Genomic DNA, 27,049 nt, shown 5'->3' with positions numbered 1-27,049 from the left:
CCAGTGGATAAATGCGGGACCCATGTTGTGTAGTAAGACTGATAAGACATGCACAAAACATTGACGGTAATGAGCCTGCCTCCCAGAAGCCACCAGTACATGTAAGTCTTCTTTCTCTGGCCCAGAATAAGTCCAGGGCCTGGGATATAGATGAGCTTGAGACTCTGAATAGAGACATTGACTTGCAGTAGCCCAGTGTAATCTCACTGCAACTGATCTAGTTTTCCTAAATGGAGAGGAGTGAAGGAAGATCTCTCTCTCTACACAATTACAAGGGGAAACAAGAGGATTTACCTTTGCCCTAATGTTCCTTGAGACAAGATTGATCTCAAAATTGACTCCAAGATCATGTGCACTTTTCTCAGCAACCGGGGGGGGGGAGGCCCTAGGTCTGAAAGCCACCAAGCATTCGCCTAAGAGACCAAACTGGTGCAGATGACCTAGAGTTGAGGTGAAGGGAGATGAATTCCACCCAGGTGTTAATAGATCTCACACATTCCTTAAAGCAAAGTTTGTGATGCATGAACCCATCCCCCCAGTGATCAATTGCATGGCTAACTTGATGTCATAAGCATAAGGATAAAAGGCCAATCCAGAAGACTGAGTCAGCAGGGCCAATGCAGGGCCAATGATGCAACAATTTGAACAGGGTCTGACGTAAAGCCGAACACTGGGGCATCTGCAGGCAAAGGGTTGGCTTTCCAGCATAAATTGAGGAAGAGATGCTTTGTGAGTGCACTCAAAATGAAATCACCTAATCCAGGTCATGACATGGTCAAGCTTGCCTGCCCCCCAACATTATACCGGGAACACTGTAATGAACACCATGCCAACAAGGTTAATTGGTCTTAAAAATGGCCACGTCTGAAGATCTGCACTCATCAAAATAATTCTAAGAATTTTGAGCACTGAAACCAGGTGGGCACATTTCTTTATATAATTTTACATTACAGTGCATTAAATGTTTCAAAAACAGCTACCTCTCCTATCACTCGTTCAATTTATGATTTGTATTTAACCTTGTACAGCTTCTCACTGCCTTTTCGTTAGATTCATGCTATAGAAATACCACATCATATGTACCAAACAGTTTTCATGGGCAGGCTAGAACCCTTTTTGGAGAAGGAGCTAGGATCTGATATTCCTCAGTGTAAGCTGAAAGCTGCAAATTTACCTGTAGTAAGTATACAGTACCAAAGTTAGGCATCGAGGAAGAAGCTTACTGATGCTTTATTGGTAAAGCAATTACAACCACGTTTTCATAGTGGAAGGGATAATCTCTTTAGTAAATGCAGAGCTAATTAAGCTGGGAAAGGGGAGGTAAAAGACATGCCCAATGGCTTTAACCAACAATTATGAGACAAAATATAGAACAGTCTCTGTAGTGTTTTCTGAGAATTCCCATGTCCAAAATTGGAATATATCTTGTCAAAATCTGTTCAGATAAACGTTAGGCAAAATTTGTAGAGTTGTGTTTGCAGTTACTTGTTTAGAAGAGAACTAAAATCTAACCAGAATGATTAAACTTGGTCTTGAAAATATGTAGAAAGACTGGATTACAGCTCTTGACGTGCAACAATGACAATGTGGCAGCTATACGGGTACCTGGTTTGACTGGAACAAGAGATATATGCTTTAGATTAAAAGAATCTCTAGTGGTGGGTATCAGACAGATTTATAAGATGGCAGTATACTGAATTTCAAGGTTCAGAATGTAAACGTGTCATCAACAACACTTCACATGATGTTACCTAAATTTCACTAACTCAGGAAAGAACATGTAGGTGTGGATCTTAGTCAATGAGGCTACAGATATTTAATAACTTCTGCATTCTAGAGAACATTGAGAACAGTGGTCACCTATGAAAGCACAGACTTTGCACCTGCATTAGTGCTGAATAGACAGATGCTTAACAGACCACGCATGGTAATGGCCAAGATGGCCAATATGAAACAGAATAGCAAATTGATCTGACCAGGAAAAAGAATCGATGCAGCGTAATACTGGAAACATTATCATAAGATCCAGCCATGATTTGGGCAAGGCCCGGAAAAGAACAGGTGCCCAGGAGATGGAAGGATTCCACATGCCCAGCACAAAAAGACTGGATGAAAAAACCGGGCAACTGGAGACAAAAAAAGAGTCAAATAAAATAGCAAGGTCATATCTCAATGATAAATAAAATGGCAGGATTGATCAAAAAACAACTTATGAAGTTTTGAAAAATGTTTTCGCAGGAACTGAGTATTTACCAATCTACAGGTGAGACCTGAAAGTGTCCACCTTTTGGAGTCAGTCTTGGGCCCTGGGTTAGTATAATGGAGATGCGCTGGGATAATAGGCTGTGCCAACTAGCGCAATGAGGCCTGCCAAATCTACAGAAACCTGTCTGTCCAAAGAAGACACAGAGATATTACCATTAGCATAATCGTCCATGCTTCATCCAGATGATCTGCAGACAGTCTCAAACACCCTAGCTTTAGATATTCCTATGACATACCCACTCTGTGCATATTGGCTATATGGCCACACGTGCATCAGGAGTTTGTGGTGGGCAGGGTACAAAACGTGCAAATCTACATGGCCAATCTGAAGCAGCCCCAGCAGCTAGCTAAAATGAGTCCAGTGTACTTGACCAGGAAAAAGCCTCCACTAGAACTAGATAAATTAAAGAAATCAAAGAATTCGGAGAACACAAAACAAAATAAAATAAAAACTACATAAAGCACTAAAACTCGAAATTAAATGAAGTGGTTTCGGCTGAAAACCCTAAAATTACCATGGAGAAAATAAAGGGGGTGGGTAGAAAGGCAAAACGACAACTTAGCAGAAGGCTGCCTTCAGGTAGCTGCACAATAAATTACATCAAGGATGTCCTCAGGCCAGGGCATGCACAGCGTGAGATGCATTCACTTAGTATAATTTCTGACATGTTTACTCTTTAAATTTCAGTGGTACCAATGGCAGGTCCCATGGCAAGAGATGTGGACAGCTTGGCACTGTGCATGAAAGCTCTTCTGTGTGAGGAACTGTTTTACCTGGACCCGACAGTACCACCCATCCCCTTCAATGACGAGGTAAAAGAAATGGGCATACAAATATTTTGTGAAAAGTTGATTCGTCTGTCAAATATATTGTACCCAAAACCATCAATTTCAAAATCTGACTAGTGATCTCATTAAGCTGGATTCAGAAAGTAGAAGTAGGATTTCTTAAGCTGGAAAGATAGTTCAGAGGCTGAGCGTTCACTCTTAAGCCAGATTCTGAATTGATAAAAAGCGGTGTCAAACTTAGTATATCTGTTCAGTACTGTTACTGCACTTTTGAATATTTACACACTGTGATAAAAAAAACTAATTTTCTAAACATTTCAAGGAAAACGAGACATACCATGCAGGATCAGTATTTATTGCACCAAATTCTGCATGTGTTGATTTTTCTCGAACTTTTTTCCCTTGTCAAATTTTGCTAGGTTACTGCTGATGAACCTGCCTGTCGAAACTTGTAGGGGAAATCGGTGCAGAAGTTAAAACATTTAGTAAATATCTCACCTTGGAATACATATTCTATGCACAACTAAAAATCCCAATCCCTGTGCAAACCTGCATTAGACTGGTAATCCCCACATTTTCAAATACTAGTTTAGGTGCTTACATTTTTTTATTGTTCAGGCATTAATGTCCTTAATGTGTTAATACTGATAATGCTTCTTTAAGCAACTAGAGACAATACAGTTTTTATCAGATCAGATCCTACATTCTAGGCTTTGAAGTGAAGGAAACTAACAGGAGAAGAGGGAGAGGGAGCTTACAGTGTCTGCAAACCATGAATCTAGCCTGGAAAGTTTCAGATAAAGCATCAGTTGGCCCCAAAAGAATGTGAACTCTTCACGACGGCAGTGTTCTCTGAGATGCTTCTGTTTTTTCTACAACACGTTGAATGTAATCTGCATCAAATCGTGCCATTTTTGTTACTTATTACAATTTCATTACACAAGCTTGTGTCAATGCTATATAAAAGAACAGGTGAAGTGCGGGGGTCTACAGAGGCACATAGTGCTTGAGAGCAACTCAGAGCATTGGTGCTGGGAGGAATAAGAAGCATACAAGGGAGACATCTGGAAGACGTATGCATTGTCAGAGTGCTTCGCGAAAAAGAATGAGAGTTCCTGAAAAGCAGACACTGGTGGTAGCATAGAAGGAGCCAGTCCTAACGGTGGGAAAGAGGCTATGCACCACAGGAGGGACAAATGCAAGATGGACGTGCTAACATAAATAAAGCAATAAAGCAAGCAAATAGAACGCAAGCAAATGTGAGTGACAAAGCAAATGGTAATCAGTGGGTGGAATGGAGTCCTAGGTAAACATTCAGCATGTCCCCAATATGTATTTGCAACCAGAAAGCACAGCAGTCTGGTAGGCTTTGATCTAAAAAGGACTGATACTGTATAGAATGCTTTAATGAGATAAAAAAATGAATATGAAAATGTGATAACTTAGTGTAGTTTTTAAATGTTAAATAGTCTCTTATGTATTCCAATGAAGACACTTCATGGAAGGTGGAATGATACACCATGCAGCCAATAATATGAGGTGAGAGAGTTTTACTCATCTGGACCGAGTCAAAGCTTATGATAAGCATTGGATAGAGACTTGATAACAACAGGTTGCTGATAGCTTTGCTGTTATGCTAGACCTAAAAAGGACATTTGGATGAGCAGGTCCCTTTGTCCCACACCCTTACACCGCACTGGCCACAGCTAAGGTATGTATCCTCAGGCATTGGCATGCGGCAACTGCCCCCTCCCACAGGGAATGGATCACTGCAATGTATCAGGCAGCTTCCCACGAGCGACTCATATATGACTTGCAGTATAAAGCCGACGTGTTTCTACAAACATGGTCGCCCTTTCTCTCTGGGCCATTGAGCTGAATATTTACTACGGAGGTCGCAACACATTCGACTGAGTGGGGCTACACTTATCCGGTGTGTCTACCACCATGTACCAGTGCATTATTGCCCCTCTCTGCTTTCTATTGGCCTCAGTTGAGTGCGAGCACCTATCCTCATCTGCTCTCCAATTGGACCTATCAAGAATGCACCAAACGCTTATCCCCATCTCTCCCCTTTGTATTTTTTTCCTTTACATCTTCATCCCTTCTGCTATTCTCACTGTCTACCTTACCCCGGCCAATCCTTCTTGATAGCGCCTCCTTTCCCCCTCCACCCCCTCCTCCCATCTGTGCTATTCCCTCTCCCCCTCGGTCACCGCCACTATCATTACCATTCTTAACCCCATTCTCATCCTCATCTATATCATCGCTCCCTTTATTCTTATTATTACTCTCATTCTCTCTGTCGTTCCCCCCTACCCTTCTCACTCTCACTGATACCCTCTCCTCTCCCCACATCCCCTGTCTCCGCTCTTACTGTCCATACCTAGTTAGGTTCCTTTCTATTTGTTTTCTCAGCTTTGTTTATACCTTCTTCCTCAGATATTTCCTCTAATACCACGACCTCGCCCATGCTACTTCCTACCGACGCCCAGAGACACCTACTATTCTTCTCTGCGTTGCTATTAACAGGGCATACCTTCATCTCTGATCACCCCCTTTTATGTTCCCTCTTAGGTCCCGCATCCCCCTATCCAAGGGACAGAATTCACCCCTCCTTGCAAGCCACTGGGGCCATCGTTCCTCGCCTCCAGCTTGTGTTCCTTGTCTGGGGGCCCTATAGCGCTGTCCTTTATTCATAATCTATTATTCGTGAGTGACATCCTAATGCTCCCCATCCTCCTATTTTCAACTCAGTTGTGGGATACTCAAACTCTGGAACACCTAGAGGAAAGGGGGCTTGGAATGGCAGGTCTGTTAGTTTGCTAGAAATATTTGTAACCAAGGGCCATATGTATGAAACCATTTTCCCATAGACACAGAATGGACAAAACCCTTTGATACATCTGCCCCCAAGTTTATTAATTGGGCCTGAGGGGAGACGTAGGGGGGAGCGCTACCGTAGCATAGTGGCACTGCATTATTATTACGTTCTTGAGTTAGTTGTATTTCTGCATCATTGTATTGCAATCAGATATTATTGTATTATTGTACTCATGCGCTATAATTATTCTCTGTGCTCTATTTCAGCAATAGCCTCATGGCCTAGATATAGACATGCAGTATCAAGGACGTTTTGGACGTTATCCCTCCTCTGAATGTCTCTATTGCCTGACATGCTTGTCTTTCTCATTTTGCATGGTATTTTCAGATTTTAGCTGTATGTTGTATAAGAATCTTGAAGGTTTGTTATTTGCTCTCTGTATGTCGTTCTGGAATGTGGAAATAAAGAAATTACAGCACAAATAAAAAAGAAATTGTTTCAAATAGAAGTGGGAACATTTTGATTACGGCTGAATAATCTGAGTAATTTCAATAATTACGTATTACTCTTGTGATGCGAAATTGCTGAAATTACATGATCACACCAGATTGATTAATTAAGAGTAATTTGGGGCAAAAATCAAATCTTAAAACAGGAGCACAGGAACAAGGGAGTATGAAAGAACGAGCTACTGCTGTTCATGTTCTGTACGATTCAGTGCTATTTTCTTAGCGCAAAGTGTATCCTCGGGCCCGCAAAGGTGCCTTTTGCACTAGGATAGCAGAAAGTGCTCCAAAAAGGAGGGGGTCCAAGCCACAAACTTACTGTATAAAATGCCTTTTTGTAGATGTGGGAGCTTAACAAGAGGTCATGGACCCTAGTCCTCCAAGAGAAATGCGCTAGTAAGAAGAAGGTAAGGTCCCACTAGGTGAATGAAATAATTAATGTCCAATTGGCATGAATTCAGTGAAATTCATGAACGGAACTGTGAAAAGAACCTTAGTTGCTCCAAATCAAGTTTTATTTTGGAAGACAAGTAGCTCCCGGTTGAAATGCAACAGGATGGGTCCCACAAGAAAACAGAAACTCAGCCAACATGTGTTTCACCCCACCGGCACATACGCCAGGGCTTTCTCAAGGCTGAAATGGGGAGAAGCGACATGCCACTATGAAAAATAATTCATATTGTATTGAAAAATAGTTGTTGAAAAAAGAAAACAACACCGAAGTGTGAGAACCCAAGGTCCGTAAGGAAGATCGTGCAAAGCAAAGCATAAGATTGCATTCCAGGGAAAGCTTTTTCCAAATAATTGCTATAAAGCGAAATGAAAAGATTAATAAAAAGAAAAAAGTGTAGCCATTGCAAGCTGAAAAAAGTGTATTAAAGTGAAAGAAACATCACCCGAACATGCAGAAATCACCTAAAAATTGTTATAGAAGGTGAGGCCGGAAAAAGAAAGTATATACGGCAGGAAGTGATCTTAGAACAATAATGATAGTGGTAGTGCAAAAAATGGAATAGAGATGGAAAGGTTATAGAATTGTGCTCATGAGTATTTGCACAGGAAAAAGGATAATATAATCAAAAGTAGATTTGTAACAAGACAAAAAGGTGCAACATACCATACTGTGTAGACAATATTCGGTTTGCAATGACAATCAGTTGTATAAACACTATTTCATTAGGTAGTCTGCAAAATAAATATATTTGATCGACATATAACATATTGATGTTAATGGAAGTACCATAAGTAGTCAGAAGATGATACATTGAATGAAAGAAACAATCAAGGTAATGGTGTCTCGTATTAAATGGCTTGCTGAGAAACTATATCTGTTTTTGAAAGGAATACACTAGGCTTAACAAGAAACGTAATTAGCCTAGGTATGGGTAACCTCACAGGGGAGAATACTTTGCAAAATGACAAAAACTTTGCATAACCAGTAATGTTAGGGAAAAATGTTATTAGCCATAAGGAAGTCAAGCAAAGTCTAAAATCCCTGTTAAAAACTAGTGCGAGGATAAAAGTGCTCAAAAAGGTGGATTAGGTAGCCAATACGTTTAAGATTGTTTTTTAGGGGTGAAGAAAACTCGACCTGATGCTAATATTAAATACATTTGGCATAGCAGAAAAGCACTGAAACAAGTCCCAAGTCTCACCGATTTGGTGTCGATGCCGGTCTAATGTTGAAATGCTCGCGCCCGTCGCCATAATTTTAAACGATGGCGAACACGCCGGCTTGACATCGCATCTTATATCCAACTACCAAAAAGATGTGTGTCCTACCTCAGTGTTGTTACTGAGGTGAAGACACAGAAAAAGGACTAAGGGTACCAGGCATCTTAGGATGCCATAACCAGTATATGCGGCGCCTTCTTGGATTCAAAAAGTGTAGCGGCGCCATCTTGTAATGGTGTCGCCTTCGTCAAAAATAACAGACGAAGGGTGAAGAAAAAGTAAAAAGGGAAGATATAAGGCGGGATTTAATATGATAAAAATAATGATAATGGTGATGCTGCCTCTTGGGGTAAAGTGGAATCTTAAAACAAACTTGTTTTGTAAAAGGCTGATATGCCTTGGAAAACCATTTGAAAAGGAGATGAAATCAATAAACTCCTATTGTGCTCATTGTCGACATTGTACAACCCCCCTTCCAGAGAAAAAACAAAGAATTGAAAACTATTGAAAAAACAGATGCAATTCAATGGACAAAATATACCAATATAGTTAAAGAAAAAATAAAAGTTAGTATAAACATTAGGCTACAAACTTAAAACTAAAAATTATTTTAAATGCAAACAATGAGTAATCCCGAATGACACTGGTAATCACCAATTGGTGGTAATACATGAATGGCACTTTACATCAGCCAATAATGCCACTCATGATCTTTATTAAGTCCATTATTCACTGTGTCGTATTGAATTATCAGTTGGCTCTCCTCCTGGCGCAGTCGTACAAGTAAATTGCCACCTCTTGGGGATACTGTGATTCGTCGAAGACCAATGAAAGTAAATGTGCGTTCATGAAGATGAAATTCAGTAAAATGTTCTACTAATGGTGCCTTCATATCCAGTTTCTGTATGTTACGGTAGTGTTCTTGGATCCTAGTTTTAAGGGAGCGAGAAGTGCTGCCTATATAAGTTTGTTGACAGGGGCACCATATTGCATAGACAACGTTGGAGCTTTCACAGTTTATAGAGTCATTGATATGATAACATTGGTCACTTATGGTGATTGTTCTAGATTTTGAAAGGCCCAACTTGCAGATAGAACATTTGCTGCAGGTATAAAAACCTTTTGGTTTTGAAGGTAAAAATTTGGTGGGTGGCTTGACGTGGAAGAAGGATGAACATAATTTGTCCCTTAAGTTTGGAGCCCGTCTGAAACTTATTTGTGGAAAATTAGAAATATGTTTGTTAATGGAAGGGTTGTTCAATAGTAGGTGCAGTGTTTTCGTAGATGTTTCCGGATGAAATGGTGGCCATTATGAAATTCAGTAATGCACCGAATAACAGAATTCTTACTGACCTGTTGGGGTTGATTTAATATCTTGTTACGGTCCATATCTCTCAGTTTGTCCTTCCTGGTGTTGAGTGATTTTGGATTGTAACCCCTGGCTGTAAGTCTCTCAGTCATTTGGGTAGAGATGATTTCATAGTCTGAAGTGTTGGAACAATTCAGTCTGGCTCTCCTATATTCACCTTGAGGAATGTTCCAGATGGTACTGGGAGGATGACAACTGGTAGCATGAAGAATTGAGTTAGCCGCTGTCTTTTTCCGGAAAAACCTGGTCTGTAATTTGTTGTCTTCGATGAAAATCAGGAGATCAAGATATTCTACTGATAAGTTAGAGATTTGATATGTGATTTCAATTCCCCAACTATTGGGTACTAATGTCTGTAAAAAATGGTTAAGAAGGTCTTTCTGGCCTTGCCAAATTAGCAATATGTCGTCGATATAACGTCCCCAAAAAATTATATGTTGTGAGAGATGCTCAGTTTTATCATTCCAAAGCCAGGAATTTTCAACCGCTCCCATCCGGATACAGGCATAAGGTGGTGCAAATTTTGCCCCCATCAGCTGTCCCTGGAAGTTGCAGTAAGAATTGACCATCAAAAAGAAAGTAGTTGTTTTCTAGACAGAATTTCAACATTTCCAATATCATTGAGTTACGTACTATGTATTGCACTGATTTGGTGGAAAGACATTTTCTTACAGCTTCTATGCCATCACTATGTTTTATAGATGTGTAGAGGCTGACTACGTCAATTGTAACACGAAAATAGTCTGGTTGCCAATCAATATTTTGTAATTTTTGTAAAATGTCTTTAGTATCTCGGATAAAGGAGGGTAAATTAATCATGAAAAGCTGTAGCTCCTTGTCAATTAGAGTACCCAGTTTGGAACAAACTGAGTTATTGCCTGATATTATCGGTCTGCCCTTATGTGGATGGCCTTTGTGTATTTTTGGTAGAAGGTACAATGTAGGGATAGTAGGAGACTGAAGGTAGAGAGCATTCTCACACTTCGGTGTTGTTTTCTTTTTTCAACAACTATTTTTCAATACAATATGAATTATTTTTCATAGTGGCATGTCGCTTCTCTCTTTCAGCCTTGAGAAAGCCCTGGCGTATGTGCCGGTGGGGCGAAACACATGTTGGCTGAGTTTCTGTTTTCTTGTGGGACCCATCCTGTTGCATTTCAACCGGGAGCTACTTGTCTTCCAACATAAAACTTGATTTGGAGCAACTAAGGTTCTTTTTGCAGTGCCTTTCATGAATTTCACTGAATTCATGGCAATTAGACATTAATTATTTCATTCACCTAGTGGGACCTTACCTTCTTCTTACTAGCGCATTTTGCACTAGGACAACATCGCTAAATGCCAGATTATGCTTCTTACACAATTCAGCATGATTACACGTAACTCAGCAGTAAATAAGAGCAATCACGCCAAAGAGAAATACACCAGTTACGCCCACCCCTAATTTTGTACAGAGCTCTTCTACTTTAAGGAGGCTTATGGACTGGTTTTTGTAGCCTGCAGTCATACCATGCTTTCTGACAGCAGGACGGAGGGGAAAGCATTTTTGCATTTCCTTGCAAATTACAAGGAGGGGATCCTCTTTGCTGCCAGGTTCCCTTTGTGGCTCGTAATGATGCACAATAAAGCTACTAAGAATCGTGATGACTTTCAATCCACTGCTGTACCTTGTAAATTGGTGCTCTGCTATCAACTCCAGATGTGCTGGCTTTACGAATCCCCCAGTCTGTGTTCAACTAATTCTAACAATTTAAAAGAACTGCAAACAATTATTAGGACTGTTTATCACTTAACTTCAACCTTTTTCTGTATAAAGTCAAAAACACTTTAATAACCATTCCTAACATTTAAAAACAACTGAAATGTGTTAAAGCTTCTAAAATGCTCTTCACTAAACTTTCATTATAACAGTTTAAAATTTCTTTAAACATGTTTACTATAGTTAATCCAACAATTCAAATTTAAAGCAACTATAACAAACATGGTACATTTTCTCAACTCTGCCTAACGCAATCCCAGATTATCATGAAGCCAAGGTTACAGTGCAGTCATGTTTAAATTCTTTGCTAACACAACCTACCCATGTTTTGGAAGAAATGGCTGAGGTCTGATAGCACGTCAGAGCCTTGATAAGTAAACTTACAAGGAGACATGCCTACGTCAATGAACCTTTGGACCAAGTTCGGGGACTTCCCAGTACGAGGTGTCTCATAGGCATCACAAATGATTAGATCAATAACTCAATCGATAATCACAGTAACTAATCATTAAGCTAATCAATAACCTTTAATAAGAATCAATAAGTTGAACACACTGTGATCTTTCAGTCATGAATAACCACACCAATTTAGTTAAGTGTTAGAATATTTATTTCCCAATTGGTTACAATCTAAAGTCATTTCTGTTAATATCATTAGCAATTCATCTCATTAGTAGCTCTTCAGATTTGAAATTAGAACGCAATTAATCAATGCATAAATAATACTCATTCAGTATTAACATGTCATCAATAAGAAGCAAACTTAGCAAAGTCTCAGTGGCACATGATTCAACAAAGCAAGAACTCAGTCATTTGTCTATTTGCGTAGGATATTTGCGGACACCTTAACTAACCTCTAATTAGCGTTAGCATGTTGGGCTTCATGCAAAACATTTTAGCAAACAAAAATTTAGAAAACATCTAACTATGGCCCTTATCAAAATAGCAGTTGGTACTTAGAAAGAAAAGGCAAACAGTCAATTACAATTTCTGCATCAGATAGTTACCAGTCCAACAGGTCTGCAAACAGTTTCAATCTTTGTCCTCAGGACATCAGTCGATTCGCCATCAGCAGAGATAGGACAGACAAAGTCTCAGTATGGCATAGCTAAGGAATAGGACTCCTCCCTTGTATGGAGGTGAAGTAAGTATCGGGTAAGGAATAGATCAAGGATGGTTTTAAAAGATAAAGGACAAGCAAAAAAGTGAAGTCTCTGTCTCTCTGCGTATCAAAAGGAATTTCTCTCCCTTCCCTCCTTGGGTCACTCCGTTAAATCAAATCAATCTCATGTCGCTGATTGGTCCATGTTATTGACGTCTTCATCAGTTAGAATGTCAGGTAAGAAAAGTTACACTTTACGTTCCAGTCAGTGGTTCCATTGTTCTCCTCTACTCCAGGCAGCCTTGCGCCTGTTGACAATTACACTGTTGCATTCGGCAAGAATGTCTCCTTGAGCAAATACAGTCCCATGAGAAAGAATTTACTACGGCTACACACACACACATAACTTCTGGAAAAGTACAGCTTCGTGTCCTTCAGGAAAACAGCACACTGCACATTAGAAAATGCAGTTCAATACGAGACCAGGCAATTAGGCCCAGACCCTCGCTAAGCTAAGGCCTTCAAATTTAATAAGCAAACTTCTAATACATAACTCTAATTATGATATGCTAAAACAAATTCAAAACATTAGTATATAATTAATTCATCATTAATAAGTTTCATTAATCTTCGTATACATTGGTAGCCACTCTCTGTGGGCACATTTCAAACGCGTGCTTTTTTTTCTAGGTTAACACATTTTCTATGCAGCTTCATTACACAATATCTTGCAAACTTTTCACGTTAATATTGCTTTTGAAAAACACTCTCAACAGGTCTTTTTCAAAAGGTTCTAGCCAGTAATGACTCTCCCCTTTCAAAAGTATGATCACTTTCTAGGCTTAAAATACAATTTTAGAACTTGAGCCATTGACAACATATTTCGCCCTAGACACCCTGGTGATTTTAATGGCGCTCCTGTTATGCATAATTGTAGCCAGTTATTTCACTTGCTTGTTCTTTCTCATGTTTGGTCAACCGGTGTTTAAGAGTCAGTGCTTTCGCAGCGTTAGTTTTATTTAAGTTTAAAAACACGAGGCAGTCTCATGCGTGGTTTAACTTTTTACTGGAAGGTATTTGGCTGTCTGTTTTCTGGTGTTCTCGCAAATTATAAATGTTTTTGAACAAATTTGTTTTCCTCATCACTTTTGCTTCGGTCTGCAATTTATATGTGCGTGTTCTGGTGTGTTTATTGGTGTTACAGCAGGCCTCGGGTAGTCGGTTGGAATTAGTGTGTAGTCTCAGGCAAATGAGCAAGCAGATAGTCAGAATTTTCCTTTAATGAGGGATTTCCTGGAGGCAGTAAACACCTCCTATTCTGAGTGTTGGGGGGGGTAAAAGAATGCATACTTTGCACATCCGGTATTTATCACACCAAAATCCACATGGTTTGCTTTTTAATGCACATTTGCCAAATTTCTCAGTCAAAAACAGCAGAATGTGATAAATATTGAATCAACTCGGAATTCTGGTCTCCGTACCAACGTTTGTGTACACTATGATCAGAAATGGACCTCAAACTTGGAACAGGAGTATGCACAAGTATCGGAATTTCAGATTATGAAGTAGCAAATGTTTTAGTATAGAAAGAAAAGAGGGTTTTATTATCATACTATCACCACAATATCCGAAATGTAGGTTGAGGAGACAACTCAAATGAATCTAAAATAATATTTATTGCATTATTGATTTAGTACAAACATGATGCACGCACACCCTTTTTAATAAGCATAGAAAGTTATAGAAGGTACAAGAGGGAAAGACAAGGAGGTGCAGAGAAGGACAGGTGGAGAAATAAGTGAGCTGGTAGAACTTTTGACATTAAGGCCTTAATTCCTAGTTTGGCGGGCAGAAAAGGCTGCCCGACAAATTCCCACGGTCAGGACACTGCTTGTGCAGTGTCCTTCCCTCAGGCTCTATTATGAGTTTCCCGATGGGTCTCCGGGTGGTAGACACAGTTTCCACCCGCTGGCCCAGCGGGAAACGCACAACATTGATGCCAGCTCATAATAGAGCATCGGGTGCACCAGCACCCATCGCGCACTTTGCAGACAGTGATTTGCACGATGGGGCTGGCCAGGGGGGCCCACCCACTGCCCTTGCCAAGTGAAAGGCAGTAAAACCGCCATGCAAACGCCAGCGGCGATAGGGTCATAATCCCCAGGGCAGTGCTGCTTACCGCGCTGCCCTGGTGGATTGGGACCTCCGGCACTGCCAGGCCATTGGACGGCCAAAAAGTGGCAGTGCTGGTTGTCCGACCGTGGCGGTAGACTACCTAGGTCATTATGAGGGCCTAAATCTGGTGTTTTGGTAATTATGTAACATTAGAAAAATGGGTTGCCAAAAAGGACCTAGATCACTTGACAAGAGCCACACTACACACTTCTTCATCATCCTGCCTTTCTCCTGGCTATATATTCAGTGAAAAAAACAGAAAAGTTTAAAGCTTAGTTATATTTGGCAAAACCTTATATATTCTTTTTATGCTGACCCAATATAAACTAGACAACCTTAGGAAATTCTAAAATTATAGAACTAACTTAAATATATAATTTACTCACCACCAGTTCTAACTTAAATTTATAATGTATGCACCACATTCAATTTACTATAAGTCGCACACTTCTATACTCAGGGCCTGATTTAGATTTTTTCAGAGAAGGTTACTCCATCACAAACATGACGGATATCTTGTCTTGCCGTATTACAATCCCATTATAGCCCATGGAGATCTTAATAGGGTGGACAGGATATCTTTCACGTTTGTGGTGTAGTAACCTGTCCCCCAAGCTCTAAATCAGGCCCTAATTCTTGTCATCTCATTCACCACATTTAGGCCTGATTATGACCTTGGCCAATGGGATACTCTTTCACAAACATGACAGATACCCCATCCCCCTTATTACAAGTTCCATTCTATCCTATGGAACTTGTAAAACGGCGGGATGGATATCCGTCAAGTTTGTGACGGTGTATCCCATCTGCTAAGGTTGTAATCAGGCCCTAACTATAGCTCACCGGTGTAAATGGTGGTAGTGTTTAAAAGTTGTAAGTGGTAGAATAATTAGCTATATCTTGTGCCACGGTATACCCCTGTAACTTTGCAATATACTGCGGTACATGCAGATTAGAAGGCAGTTTCTGATTGGCTAATGGCTGTCTTTACAAAACTTAAAGGGCAGCCATGTAGCTTTTAGCACACTTTCACTGTTTTCTGGGATAGGGCCTTAGACATAGGTAAGTAGTTATATTTATTATTGTTCTCTACCTATTACCACTTTACAGAAGTGGTATTGGGAGAGAAATGTACTTATAATTTTCTATATATTTTTAACACACTTTAGGGAGAACTGCGCAATTTAAAAAAAGATGTGTGTAGCGCAGTAATTTACCAATAGAAAAAATGATCAAACCTAATACATTCCTATATCTAAGGCCCTAACCCAGAACAAAGAGAAAGTGGCTTACAACAACATGCATGACTTTAACTTTTGTAAAGGCAGTTATTAGCCAATCACATAATGCCAAGTAATCACTATGTACCATGGTAGTTTCACAATACAGCAAATTTTTACTAAACTACTTCAGCCACATATATTACTAAGTTTAAATGCCTTATAGTGTACAAAATCCTTACCTTACTCACCTGGAAGCAGGTAAAAGGATCATCTGCACACCATAACATACAATCCTGCTAAATTTCATTGATATTCGAGTGAGTATTTGGACCCTGCACGTGAGTACAATGTGTACAGAAAAATGCATTGATACCCAAACACGTTTTGTAGCAGCTTTTTTATTTTTGCTCTCCCTTGACCAATCACTCCAAAACTTACCATCCTCCACCAATGTAGAAGAAAAGGCAATTGGTCGGAAAGCTTTGTAGAGATTCATCAAATGGGCATTATTAATGGTGAAAAATCTGATGAGTTCCTATCTCTGGTAACCCTAACTATAACTACAGAGTGGTTACTGCTGTGAGGGCTCCCTCCCGTGACTGTTTTTGACCCTGGGGGCCACATCCTCCAGGGCCCAGCCAGTGAAGGGTGGGTGTCCAGGAGCCCACCCAAGGCACCCACTAAATCCTTGTTGGAGGTCATATGGGAAGCCGGCATTGCTTCCACCAGAGGGGAGCATCTAGAAATTCTGCTCCCTGCCGGTGGGGACAATTGTTTCATCTGTTTCCCCGCCCACTTCAGTGCAGGCAGGGAAACAGATGAAAAGACTGCTTCCAGCAGACGGGAGCATTTTTTATTCTCCCTCCCAAAGGGAGCGGGCTTAGAGTTTGCTCTTGCTTTGTAGGTTCTTTATAACTACTCCCACCGAGCCAGAGCAAACGCAGGTTTCCGGTGGGCAACCAGGGACATAGCAGGTGCTTTCCCTGGAGGATGGGATGCCCAGGTCCATTAATGGCTGCGAGCCCAAAGTCAGCCCTGCACGGTCCCCTTCCTCATTTTCGACTTTGGCCGTGCCCCAGGGAATGGGGTCCCAGGCCACAATTGCCCCACGGAAGTGGGCATGTGCACCCTCCCAGGATGTGGCCCACCTGTGGGCTCATAAAAACAAGTGTGGTTCCCATGCTTGTTTTTGTTTCATTTTCCTGCAGTTCCTCAACAGCTTCATGGGATTTTCTTTTTTTTTAAAACAGTAGGTTGATATAGGACCATGTTTCAATAGAAAAAGCATTTTGTGACTTGCCTGTATCTTTGGCACCGTTTGACAAATGTTCACAATTTTTTTTAACAAGTGGCCTGGTGATTCCTGTTGTACATGGGACGTTTCTGGGTGATCTTTCAAGCAGGGGCCAAGAAAAAGGGGGCTCATAAAAGATTACATATCCCATGTTAATTCTCACAGGACCTGTCAATATGTCTACATCCGGAACCACTGGACGGAATCACACCAAATTTGTCAGACTGCTAGCTGCCTGTATGCAGATTGTGCTTTTTGTTATTTGGTGTAAATCTGTTCAGTAGTTTAGGAGATATTTAACCCCTTTTCTGCCAGGCCTTTTCCCCCTCAGGTGCCAAGCCTTTTTTTTGGGCTATTTGGGGTAGTTCGTGCTTAGGCACTCATAACATTTTCTCCACATAAGCTACCCATGCCAAATTTTTGGTTTTTCTTCCAACATCCTAGGGATTCTAGAAGTAGCCAGATTTTGTGGGTTGCCCTGAAGGAGACCAAGAAATTGGCCAAAATACAGTGAAAATCTAGTTTTTTTTTAAAAAAGGGGAAAAAGGGCTGCAGAAAAAGACTTGTGTTTTTTTCCCTTAAAATGGCCTCAACAAAGGGTTTGCAGTGGTAAAATCACCATCATCCCAGCTTTCAGGAACAGGCAGAGGTGAATTAGAAAACCCAATTTTTCAACACAATTTTGACATTTTACTGGGACATACCCCATTTTTACTATTTTGTGTGCTTGCAGCCTCCTTCCAGTTAGTGACATAAATGGGTGAGAAACCAATGCTGGGTCCCAGAAAGCTAAACATTTCTGAAAAGTAGACAACATTCTGAATTCAGCAAGGGGTCATACGTGTAGATCCTACAAGTGTTTCCTACAGAAAATAACAGCTGAAATAAAAGAATATTGAAATTGAGGTAAAAAAACTGCAATTTTTCTCCATGTTTTACTCTGTAACTTTTTCCTGCGATGTCAGATTTTTTAAAGCAAAATACCGTTGTCTCTGCTAGACTCTTCTGGTTGCGGGGATATATAGGGCTTGTAGGTTCATCGAGAACCCTCAGTACCCAGAGCCAATAAATGAGCTGCACCTTGCAATGGGTTTTCATTCTATACCGGCTATACAGCAATTAATTTGCTGAAATATAAAAAGTGAAAAATAGGGATCCAGAAAACCTTTCTATTTGCAAAATGGTCACAAGATAAGGTGTTAAGAAGCTGTGGTTATTTGCACATCTCTAAATTCCTGGGTGCCCATACTACCATGTGAATTACAGGGCATTTCTCAAATAGATGTCTTTTTTACACACTGTCTTACATTTGGAAGGAAAAAATGTAGAGAAAGACAAGGGGCAATAACACTTGTTTTACTATTCTGTGTTCCCCCAAGTCTCCCGATAAAAATGGTACCTCACTTGCGTGGTTTGGCCTACTGCTCGCGACAGGAAACACAACATGGACACATCACATTTTTTACAATGAAATCTGACATGTTTTTTGGAAAGTGCCTAGCTGTGGATTTTAGCCTCTTGGCACCTAGGGAAACCTAGCAAACCTGTGCATCTTTGAAAACTAGACACCTAGGGGAATCCAAGATGGGGTGACTTGTGGGGCTCTGACCAGGTTCTGCTACCCAGAGTCCTTTGCAAATCTCAAACTTTGGCCAAAAAAACCCACTTTTTCCTCTCATCTCAGTGACAGAAAATTCTGGAATCTGAGAGGAGCCACAAATTTCCTTCTCCAAGTCTCCCGATAAAAATGATACCTCACTTGTGTGTGTGGCCCAGGTGCCTGCAACAGAAAAATGCCAAAAACCTGTAGAGATTGAGGGGATAGCACAGCAACTTCATAAGCACATATTTTTCTTTTATACCTCTTTTAGGCTGCCTCTGACCCACACAAGTGAGGTATCATTTTACTTGGGAGACTGAGGAGAACTCTGGGTGGTAGGGAATGTGTGCAACAGTGGTGATCCTACAAAGAAAAGTGAGGAAAATATGCTTTTTTAAGCACATTTTGAGGTTTGCAGAGGAGTCTGGGTAAGAAAGTGTTGGGGGATCCAGGCAAGCCACACCTCCTTGGACTCCTTGGGGTGTCTATTTTTATAACATGCCTGGGTTTGGTAGGTTTCCCTAAATGAAGGCCGCACCCGGGACCAAAAAATGAGGTGCCCCCCCCAAACACAGGTAGTTTTGCAATAGATCAATTTGATGTGTCCACCTACTTATGTGTTGTTCCAAACACTAAAATTGTGAAAAGAAATGCATTTAGGTTATGTTAAAAAGACCCCTCACCCATCAACCAAGTTGGTGGCATGCTTCATCATCGGTGTCCCACCCTAGACACCTAGCGTGTCTCAGCAGTGCTGCGATGCCTGTTTGTAGCAGAGCAGGTTTTGTCATTTTTACCACACATACTGGTTGGATTTGGCACGAGGGTGAGTGATGGTTCAGTGGATCAGATTTTATTAACAAGAGATTTCACAAAAATGAAATGCACATACCTTCCATACATGACATGCACAAGACCATTCACGCCGCCAGCCACGGGCCCAGCACATTACAACACTCGAATCAACAGACAGCGCACTCAAGGGCCCATCACTTTCATACGCCCACATGCCTGATACAGCAATCACACCAGCTGATGAGTGTGTGGACTGGCGTTTGGCTGGTACCGCCAGCCAAATGCTACCCCATGCACACTGCCAGCCAAGCGCCACCCCAATCACACCGTCAGCTAAGCGCCACCCCACGCACACCGACAGCCAAGTGCCACCCCACGCACACCGCCAGCTAAGCGCCACCCCACGCACACCGCCAGCCAAGTGCCACCCCACGCACTCACCAGCCAAGCACCACCCCACTCACACCACCAGCCAAGCGCCACCTCGCTCACACCGCCTGCCAAGCGCCACCCCACGCACCCCGCCATCCAAGCGCCACCCTGCTCCCACTGCCAGCCAAGCGCCACCCCACTCACACCGCCAGCCAAGCACCACCCGACGCACACCGCCAGCTAAGCGCCACCCCACACACACTGCCAGCCAAGTGCCACCCCACGCACACCGCCAGCCAAGCGCCACCCCACTCACACCACCAACCAAGCGCCACCTCACGCACACGCCAACCAATCGCCACTCCACGCACACTGCCAGCCAAACTCCACCCCACGCACACCACCATCACTTTTTTGTTTGTTTTTAAACAACAAAGAAACCACTAATTATAAATAATTACAAAACTACAAATACAAAAGCTCGAATACATGACAGTAATGCCAACCGTGAAACTGAACATATAAAAATATAGAACAGCAGTTTATGCTCACGGAATTTCCCAATAATTCTGTGTGTGGTAGCTCCTGAAACAGCCACCCACACACAGCCCAGGCTTCGAAGGACAATTAGGCCAGTACATCCTAGTCTCCTTCCTGATACCTCTTCGAGCACAGACTCTACATCTCTTAGCAGGAAAGTTTTTTTTGGCCGTGGGAGGAATGTGCTCAGCAAAGTGACGATCTTTAAGTCTAGCCACATCCTCCACCACTGCTTCTCTAGGAACTCTTGCCGGTTCCAGCACAATAAGGCTCACTATGATAGACTCCTGAAATTTCACAAATGTCATCCTTGACTCTGGTGAATGATCCTTGAACACAACAAAAGCATTAAAAGTTGCCAAGTGGAACAGGTGAACCGCTAATATCTTATACCAAACATAAGACTTATGAGCAGCAGTGTAAGGTTTCAACCTCTGATCGACTCTATCAACACCACCCATGTGCTTATTATAGTCTAAAATGCACAGAGGTTTGCGCACTCCAGCAACTTGACCCCAAACATCCACAGGTGAAGTACTCTCATCATGGATGGTAGTTAGCATGTACACATCCCTCCTGTCTACAAACTCAGAGCTAGCAGCTCATCATTCCGCAAGGCACTGCACTGTCCCTTCTCAAGTTTTATACAGACAAGCTCTCTTGGATAGCCTTTCCGATTAGAGCGGATTGTGCCACAAGCAACAATATCCACTCTGAACAACTCCTTGAACAACTGAACTCCAGTGTAGAAGTTATCTACATATGAATGGTGACAGTCATCTGCCAAGTTCCCACACAATTTTCTCACTAACTCCAAAAGTGGGTGGACAACCAGGGGGGTCAATATTGGAATCTCTACCAGTGTAGACCCGGAAATTATAAACATATCCTGTACTACTTTCAGACAGCATATACATCTTAATTCCATACCATGCCCTCTGGCTAGGAATGTACTGCCTAAAAACCAAACGACCCTTGAACAGGACCAAAGACTCATCTACAGATATTTCTTTGCCTGAAACATAGATCTCTGAAAACTGATCTACCAGATGATCAAGGACAGGTTAAATCTTAAAAAGACAGTCAGAATCAAGGTGCTCTCGTGGCAAGGGTAAAGCATTATCTACAAAATGCAAAATCCAAAGAAGAAGCTCATACCGGTTACGACTCATGATGGCAGGAAATATAGCAGTTGCCATCAAGGGACTAGTAGACCAATATGAAGACAGTGATGGCTTCCTTATCAGCCCTATCAAAAAAGTTAAACCCAAGAACTTTTTCAACTCTTCCAGATTTGTGGGAATCCACCGGCTAGCTCTAGAGTGTGGCCTAAGTCTGGCAGCGTAGCCCTCAAATAATGCTCTGAATACAAATTAGTCTGCTCAACAATCTCTTCCAAAAATATATTGTCCATAAACAACTCAAAAAAGCTGATGGGCAAAAAGTTTTCAGTATTAAGTGGAAACTCTGGGAAACTAGTAAACGCAGGCAACTGTGGCTGCTCCATGTTTGGTGCAACCCACGTGTCAGGTCTTCCAATGGGAAGCCTTTCAGCCGCTGCCTCCTGCACCATTGGCACGTCAGTGTCCTCCTCTAAAACAGGCCCTTTATCAGCACTGAGAGTGGCTTCATCATCAGATGATTCCTCTCTGACAGAAAGTTCACTTCCAGAATCTTGCACTTCCTCCTCTGCCTCAGATGCAGAGTCAGCCTCATAATCATGGTCAGAAGATGACTCAAAAAGCACACCAACAACCTGCTGAGCGGTCATCCTACAGCTAGTCATGATCCTTCCTACAAAAAGTAACTGTACAAATGCACCACCAAGAACCAGCACTGTGTAAGATAAGTAACAAACAAAGTGTAGCCTTATCACTGAGAGTAATAAACTCAAAAACTATACCGCTCACTTGAAAAAGCTTGACTCACCAGCATCTACTCTGCACAGCCACAGCAATCACCAATGATATCCCACTAAAAAGAGAAAAAAAAGCAAATTAGACATAAGGCAACACAATAATCATTGTGCATAAATCTAAAGACAATTTCACACACAATCCTGCATTCAGTACACCACCTACAAACATGTCATTCATGCATGGCAACAATACTCCTTTGGAGTAAATTTATTTACTTACCTAAAACATGCAACTATGCATACCGCAGGACAACCACTGCCAAAACTGCAGCAAGCCACAGCAAAGGATGCAAAAGCTTTGAACTAGAACAAAAAGAAGAAATAAACTGTTATTATCATAAATGCAAATACCTCGCCAGTTGACAAACACCCCGCCACCATCCATTTTTAAATTTTCCCTTGTGTCTAGTGTTCTCTGCTTGGGGGCAGATGGGCCTAAAAAAATAGGCCAATCTGCCCCCAAAGGGGCAGAAATGCCATATAATATATTGCCCCCTTTGGAGGGCGACCCTTGGCCAAGAGACCACCCCCCCACACAAAACACACACATGATCCCTGGCACAAAGTGGATTCTGCCCCGCTTGAGGGCAGATGGGCCTGAAAAAAAAAAATAGGCCGAACTACACAATAGTGGTTTTTGCCCCTTGGGAGCGAACCTTGCCCAAGGGGGCGCCCACCCCCCAACTCAAAAAAAAAAAAAGAAAAGAAAAAAAATCCCTGGCATCTTTATGGTTTCTGCCCCCCGGGGGCAGAAGGGCCCACAAAAACTAGGCCAATCTGCCCCCAATTGGAGCAGAAATGGCCTAGATTACATTGCCTCCTTTGGGGGCGACCCTTGCCCAAGCGGCCACCCCCCCACACAAAGCACACACACACGATCCCTGGCGCTAAGTGGATTCTGCCCCCCTTGGGGGCAGAAAGGCCTCAAAAATATATGCCGATCTGCCCCCAAGGGGGGGGCAGAACTGCCAAAACAATCCCTGGTGTCTAGTGGCTTTCAAATAAGGCATATCTGCCCCCAAGGGGGGCAGAAATGGCGAAAAATATATTGCCCCCCCCCCAAGGAGAGTGACCCTTGCCCAAGGGGTCGCTCTCCCATGGACACACACACTAATTCCCTGGTGTCTAGTGGGCATTCCTGCTGCCCGATCACATCGCGATCGGCAGCAGGAATGCTCAAAGAGACATCGAGGGAAAGGAAAACCCTTTCCTTTTCCTCAATGCCTCTTTCAGAGAGATCCCCCCCTGCCCGGAGGTAAAACTTACCTCCTTTTCCGAAGACACGCTGCAAGCAAATGGCTTCCAATGCGTCTTTGCTCCCTTTCATGATGTCAGCGCGTGATCACGTGCTGACGTCTTGGGGGGAGTGGGGGTGGAAGGGATTCCCCTTCCAGCCCTGACCTGGGGGGGTGGGAGGGCAGCCCTCGGGGGGAGTACTAATGCTTCCCCCAAGGGCTGTTAAACACATAATGGTTACGTACATGGCGCCTCACAGGCGCAGCCATGGACATAACCATTACGTCCATGGCGTGCAAGGGGTTAAGGGCAAATACATTTGTATATCTCTTGTATATCTTTTTTTTTTTTGATTAATTGCGAAATGTGCTAATTTTCGCGAACTCGCGTGCAAAAAGACTGCAACCTAAATAGGAAGTTGTGACTGCCATTTTATTTCACAGGATACGGTCCCTGGGTGAAAATTGAAAGTGGCATAAGGGGTCATGTTGAAGGCACTCGGACCCCAGGGGTGTGATATAGGTGTGTGTTAAGGGCAAATTATAGGTTTAATATCATTTTGCGTCACAGCACACAAAATAAGAGAAAAAGTGTGCATTTCTGCAATGTATTTGCAAAATAATCACAATGATGGAAAAATTGAAAGAAAAAACACACTCATACATACATTAATTAATTCACTCATACATACACTCAGAAGCTCATGTGCCCACTCACACACCCACTCATGCAACCATTGAGACCCACTCAAAGACTCACACACCCACTTTCAAAACCACTCAGACACTCACACACCCACTCACACATCCACTGACAGAGACAATCCCTGTGGCCAACTGGCGCTGCTCACGGCTAAAGGCCATGTGTGGCGCAGGGGTTGGATAGTTGTAAGGGCTTGGCTGCAAGGCCAGGCCTTGTGACCAAGGGCCAGATGCAGCAACAAACCAAATTGCGAGTTGCAATTTGCGAGTCCATCCGACTCGCAAATTGCAACTCGCAATTTGGTATGCAGTACGGTGTCTCAGACACCGACTGCGACTCGCTATGGGGTCGCAATGACCCACCTCATGAATATTCATGAGGTGGGTCGCAAATTGCGGCCCCATAGCGAGTATAGGAACTCGCAAACATGGAGGCCTGCTGTCGTCAGCAGACCTCCATGTTCGTGACTGCTTTTAAATAAAGCAGTTTTTTTTTTTTTTTAAGTGTAGCCCGTTTTCCTTACAGGAAAACGAGCTGCACTTAAAAAAAAAACGAAACCTTTAGTTTCGGTATTTTTTCAGGGCCGGGAGTGGTCCCTTGGACCACTCCTTGCCCTGAAAAAATATTTTTGGGTCCAGTCACAAACTGGAAGGGGTCCCATGGGGACCCCTTCCAATTTGCGAGTGGGTTACCATCCACTTGAAGTGGATGGTAACTGCGATGCCATTTGCGACCGCGTTCGCGGTCGCAAATGGTATTGCATCCCACTGCGAGTCGCAAATAGGAAGGGAACACCCCTTCCTATTTGCGAGTCGGAAATGCATTTTGCGAGTCGGTTCCGACTCGCAAAATGCATTTCTGCATAGGAAACTGCGTTTTGCGACTCGCAAACAGCAAATTTTGCCGTTTGCGAGTCGCAAACAGTTTCCTACATCTGGCCCCAACTCCCGCTGGGCAATGCTAAAGGCCGTGCACGGCGGGTGTTGGAATAACATACAGTAATTTAAATTACTTTATAGTATAGTTAAAAAACATAGAAATTCAGTGTATAAAACAAAAGTTACAGGGACGTTATAGTTAGGTTCTGAATTTACTGGAACAAAACCATAAAAATTCAGCAGTTATAGTTAGGGTTCTTTCAAGTAATTATAACTCACGCCTTAAGGTAACTCTAACTCGAGCCTTCGTCATGCACAAATGACTCCACATATTATGTTATTGATGAGATCTTGTATGGCATCTTTGGTATCACTGCAACTTTTGCAATAACATTATTGATAAGAAAACTGTGCATGGCAAGGGCATCAGTTATAGGTGCCTTAGGGCGCAAGTTACTTTAAAGAACATATAGTTACAAGAAAGAACTCTAACTACAACTGCTGAATTTCTATGGTTTTGTTCTAGTAAATTCAGAACCTAACTATATCGTCCCTGTAACCTTTGTTTTTTTCAGTGAATTTCTTTTTATATATATACAATATTATCGCCACTAGGTAGTTATAGTTAGGATCTAGTTACTATAGAAAAAGCGTTTTTTGTTTTGCTAATAACTTTTGTGTCATTTGATGAATCTTCATAAAACTTTACAAAAAACAACAGAGGTCACTTCAGCTGCTATGTAGAAAGTTTTCAGGTGATTGGTCAAGTGGGGGCTGAGAAAAAAAGGGGGTCGGTAAACATGTTTTCCCCATTCATTTTTCCATAGTGATTTGAACAGCGATAGCGCCAAAACTACTGGACAAAATTACACCAAATTTGGCAGAAAGAAAACCGTTGGTCCAGAAAGAGACATTTTACATTTAATTTTCTGTTCAGCAGTTTTAGAGAAATTACAGGAAATCCAAATTTGTATATATAGCAATGCAAAGGCCCCGCAGACCCTCCGGATCTTGTGCTGAGATCTGAGTGGATACCAATACTTCAACAACAAAGTGTTGTCAGCTATGTAGAGGGGGTACTTCAGCTGAAATTTTTGCAGCAGAATCATGACGGGGTCGCAAATCCGCAGTAAAAATAAAATAAAAACGAAATGTGGTCTCCAGCACTTAATTATTAAAAATCCCCCGTTTGGGCCAAGTCTCAGGGGCATGGTTTATTGTGGTGCGGTTGGGCTGTCCGTCCACCCCACAGCCCTGGGGACCGCTACCAATCTGGGGCAAAAAACATGTCTGCAGGAAGGGGGGCACTGGCCCCCTCTGCCCTGGGGACTGCCACCTCCACAGGGCATAGAATAAAATGATGCGGGGCCACGTGGCCCCCCTGCTGCCCCAGGGACTGCCACTTCCCTAGAGCACTTAAGAAAAACAATGCGGGAGGGGGCGCAGCCCTGGGACAACAACCTTACCTGGAGCTATACTAAAAGAATCAAGGGGGTCTGTTTCGGACCCCAAACCCCAGGGACCACAACCTCCCTAGGGCAATGCTCTTTGTAGGGCAGTCGCGCAGCCCCCCTCAAGGAGGCAATGATGGCCCTGGGGAACGCCCACCCAATTGTCCGTCTCCTGCTATGCCCCGGGGTGCTCACCCCTGGGACATAGCTGTTTGCTGTGGCTTGGTGACAGCTTTGAAGCTGATGCAGGCAGGCAGACAGAGGAAACTGCTCTCACAGAAAATGAGCAGCTTAGCAGCTCCCTCTCTATGACAGCAATGAGGGCTCCCACAGGATGCGAGGAACCAGCTGGCACCTTGGGGGCCTTCAGGCTTCCACCACGGTCCTCAGCATTGTGGCTGGGTTCCCTGGTGGGCCCCAAGGTCACATGGCTAGGCCCCGGGAGATGGCGTCCCTGGGACCGAGATTGGCCCTGGGGACAGGAGCCACATGGCCCAACTCCCACCCAAAAAATATTAATTAGATGGCACCCCGGGTGATAGTGTCCCTGGGGCCAAGATCGGCCTAGGGAGGGGGG

General features: G+C 42.6%; 1 protein-coding gene across 1 annotated transcript in view; it reads left to right on the top strand.

Moving 5' to 3' along the window:
* The window catches only part of LOC138293506 (vitamin D3 hydroxylase-associated protein-like), a 198,013-nt gene that overhangs the window by 129,486 nt on the left and 41,478 nt on the right, over positions 1–27,049 (top strand). The window contains exon 7 of the mRNA XM_069232746.1: positions 2,954–3,078. Coding sequence (XP_069088847.1) covers positions 2,954–3,078 — 125 coding nt within the window. The remainder of the gene's footprint in view (positions 1–2,953; positions 3,079–27,049) is intronic.

Source organism: Pleurodeles waltl, chromosome 4_2 (assembly GCF_031143425.1).
Source record: "Pleurodeles waltl isolate 20211129_DDA chromosome 4_2, aPleWal1.hap1.20221129, whole genome shotgun sequence".
Taxonomy (NCBI): domain Eukaryota; kingdom Metazoa; phylum Chordata; class Amphibia; order Caudata; family Salamandridae; genus Pleurodeles; species Pleurodeles waltl.
The sequence above is the reverse complement of the archived record's forward strand: the minus strand, read 5'-3'. Positions and strand labels throughout refer to the sequence as shown.